At 32.6% G+C, this 3872-nt stretch overlaps 1 protein-coding gene across 1 annotated transcript in view; it reads right to left on the bottom strand.

The window, feature by feature from the left end:
• Positions 1-3872, bottom strand: part of RB1 (RB transcriptional corepressor 1) — a 165961-nt gene that overhangs the window by 110873 nt on the left and 51216 nt on the right. Inside the window, exon 9 of the mRNA XM_003796681.3 lies at positions 1159-1236. Within this exon, the coding sequence (XP_003796729.1) occupies positions 1159-1236 (78 nt within the window). The remainder of the gene's footprint in view (positions 1-1158; positions 1237-3872) is intronic.

The following is a 3872-nucleotide window of genomic DNA, read 5'->3' as shown; positions in this document are numbered from 1 at the left end:
AAAAAAAAAAAAAAAAAGATAGCAACTTAGAGTTAAATCTCTGTATCTATGGTATCTAGCACAATGCCTGGCAAATATTAAGCACTCAAAAAATATTTGTTGAATTAATAATTTAATTAATTCAAGAACTAGTTAACAATTCAGGTCACAGAATTAGCAGTCTAGCTATTTGCTTTTGTGCCTTAAGGTCTTGGTAACTAATACGAGGTTCTTCCATAACATTGCTGCTTTTGTTCTTAATCATTTATCACGGCATTCTTTTCTCTGTATATTTCACATTACCAACCAAAGGTCTAAGCTGTTCTGTACTCATTGAAAACATACTTGTGGCAAAATATGAAACAAAACCGATGAATGATACCTCACTAAGGTAAAACATTTTTGCAATACAGTCACAGTCATTTCCATCAAATTTATTTTTAATTAAGTAGTTTTTAAAAATGCTCAAAAGAGATGGTCCATAATACAATAGTACCAATAATGTTGATGCCAATAGTCATACATCCTATGATTAAGGATGCATACCAGAGTAAATAAGAATCAAATTTGAGTGTATTTATTTATTTACTTTTTTTTTTTTTTTTGAGACAGAGTCTCACTCTGTCACCCTGGATAGAGTGCCTTGGCTTCACCACTCACAACAACCTCAAACTCCTGGGCTCAGGCAATCCTCTTGCCTCAGCCTCCAAAGTAGCTGGGACAACAAGTACTGCCACAATGCCCAGTTAGTTTTTCTATTTTTAGTAGAGATGGGAGTCTTGCTTTTACTCAGGCTGGTGTCAAACTCCCAAGCTCAAGCAATCCACCTGCCTTGGCCTCCCAGAGTGCTAGGATCACAGGCGTGAGCCATCATGCCGGCCTGATTGTATATTTAGAAATTTAAAAGTCTAACAATTTGGTTTTTGAAAAATGTCAGTGCAAATAAATTTCCAATACACATCACAAAATGGTACTTGTTTATATATTTGTGTATATATTCAAAAGTTTCTTAGCTACTATAAAGTTGGTTTCAACATAAATCACCTTAGCTAGATTACTCTCCTTGGACAAAAAAATCTGATATATAGTAAATTAATCATAAGAAATCCAGAGAACTAATCTTCCCTCCCCAAAGTATCAAAATATGTATATATTTTTATTAAGTTTTTTTCAGATTACCTCTGGAAGTCCATTAGAAGATGCAATTCCAAGAGAATTCATAAAAGGTATAAAATTTTTGAAATAAACATTTTTCACCTGAAAAAAAAGTTACAACATAACTATTTAAATTCAAAACAAAACAAAATCTAATCTCTGTCTCTATTAACACCAGAATGAAAGTGTTAAGTGACTTTTCATCAATGACATCCAACCACACCAATTCAGTTATTTATTTTTTAATATATGCAAGGGAAATTTCAGGCCCTAAATTTGGTGTAAGTGGCGAATTGTTAAGGAAATGACAACTATTGGAAGAGAACCCATTGAACCACTTTCAATATTCCAAATTTAACTAATGTTAAAAAGAGAGGACACTTAAAAAAGATTAACCAATTTGACCAAATTTGCACAACAAGGAAGTGGCAGAATTAGAATTAAAATCCAGTCTGTCTATCATCAAAGCCAAGGCTCTTTTCACTTCTCTACATTGTCTCTGAATTCTCCCCAAAGCATAATTTTGGGTCATTTCATATACTGGTCAGCTGAAGGGTCAGATTTTTCCTTTTTCTTTAAAAATACTATGTCAGGGCGGTGCCTGTGGCTCAAAGGAGTAAGGCCCATATGCCAGACGTGGTGGGTTCAAATCCAGCCCTGGCCAAAAACTGCAAAAAAAAAAAATTTTTACTATGTCAATTTTAAAGCATAAATTTAAGAAAATAATTTCATAAACAAAATTAATACCCAATAATTCATTTTAAAACCAAATAATCTTTTAAGATTATACATTGTTTCATGCAAAAGGACTCTATAGTTAACACAGATTAAAAAAAAAAACACTCAGAAAACCTGGAGTTATATTCCTGGCTAATCTACATTTGTAATGTTATATACTATACTAAGTAGCTGGGAATTTTAACCAACTTGAATTTCTTTAGTTAACTAAAGAAAGTAATAATACACATAACATACAAATTTGTATCAATTGGCTGTTAAGTAGCTGAGAATTTTAACAAACTGGGATCCCCAGCCTCCCAAGTAGCTTGGAATTTTAACCAATTTAAATTTCTTTAGTTAACTTCCTTTTTGAAACTCCAAGTCTACATTTATTAAGGTAGGAATAATTTAGTATCAGTTTCTACTTTCTACTTACCAAGTAAATCGTAAGAATTAAGTTTCTGAGGTACTTATTAGTTTGCATTTTAATTAACTCACACTTACCTAGAATATTTATAAGATAGTTAGTTTTAACTGACCAATTAGTATGACTAAACAATAGCTATATAACCATAAATGTAACATCTAAATAATCAAATGTCAAATAAGAAAAATATCACTAGCAATTAAAAATTTTAATTGACTATACTTAAAAAATCTTAACTATATAGAGTCTAAGAAATTATTTAAAATGAGAAGAAAAAATGATTTATTTCTAATCTTAAAAATGAAATTTTACATATACAGGGCGTAGAAAATTGTATTTACTACTATCAATTATCTTATAAATAAGCAAAAGAACTAGAGTAAAAAAATATTTCATTCAACTGCATCTGTCAGCTTATTTATAATACTTTGTAATTCTAGAAAAGAAAGTAAATACTTGTATATTTATAAAATTGGCACATTTGTATCTATAAACATTTGACCCTTGGATGATGAGGGGATTAGGGGTGCCAATCCACTATGCAATTTGAAAATCTGTGTATAACTTTTCTTTTCATTTTTTAGAGACAGGGTCTCACTATTTTGCCCAACTTTGAGTGCAATGGCTATTCACAAGGGCAATCATAGCACCCTACAGGTTCAAACTCTTGGGCTCAAGCAATTCTCCTACCTCAGCCTCCTAAGTAGCTGAATTTTGATGCTCCTAAAACTTTAATAGTGGCCTACTATTGACCAGAAGCCTTACCAATAACATAAACAATCAACTGATACAAATTTGTTTGTGTATTACCACTGTATTCTTACAATAAAGCTAGTGGAAAAAATGTTGAGAAAACCATACAGAGGAGAAAACACATTTACAATAAGTTTATGTCATCTGTTAACAAGATGAATTGTCTGTCTAAAACAGTGGTTCTCAACCTTCCTAATGCTGCAACCCTTTAATACAGTTCCTTTGGGTTGCGACCCACAGGTTGAGAACCACTGGTCTAAAAGAATGGGCAACCACAGCTATAGATCTCAATCTATAGTACATATTATGCCATTCAATTTTTTCTTGTAATGTCATAATTTGTCTGTGCTTCTTAAGAGCACTTCCAGTATCACCAGTGTCAGACTGTACGAATCCTATGGTATTATTTAAAGTTAATGGTATTGTATAAAACACAATGAAAATGAAGCAAGAATCACAAGAGATCACTTTTTCTGCCATCTGCAATTTAGTGGAGAGATGAACTGTTCTCTTGAGATACACATTTTTTTTTTTTTTTTTTTGAGACTTAATCTCACTTTGCTGTCCTCAGTAGAGCTCACAGCAACCTCAAACTCCTGGGCTCAAGTGATCCTCCTCAGCCTCCCAAGTAGCTGCGACTACAGGTGCCCACCACCACACCCTGGCTATTGTTTAGGGTCAGGATCTTGCTCTTACTCAGGCTGGTCTCCAACTCCTGAGCTCAATCAATCTATGCACTTTGGCCTTCTATCTTCCAACTTCTTAACAATAAACATGGTATACAAATGTAACATATAAAAATACATGCAGTCATTGGACTATGTTTTTTTTTTTTTTT

Source organism: Otolemur garnettii, unplaced genomic scaffold, assembly GCF_000181295.1.
Source record: "Otolemur garnettii isolate 467f Iridium unplaced genomic scaffold, OtoGar3 scaffold00106, whole genome shotgun sequence".
Taxonomy (NCBI): domain Eukaryota; kingdom Metazoa; phylum Chordata; class Mammalia; order Primates; family Galagidae; genus Otolemur; species Otolemur garnettii.
Note: the sequence above shows the minus strand (reverse complement) of the source record. Positions and strands in the feature narration are given on the sequence as shown.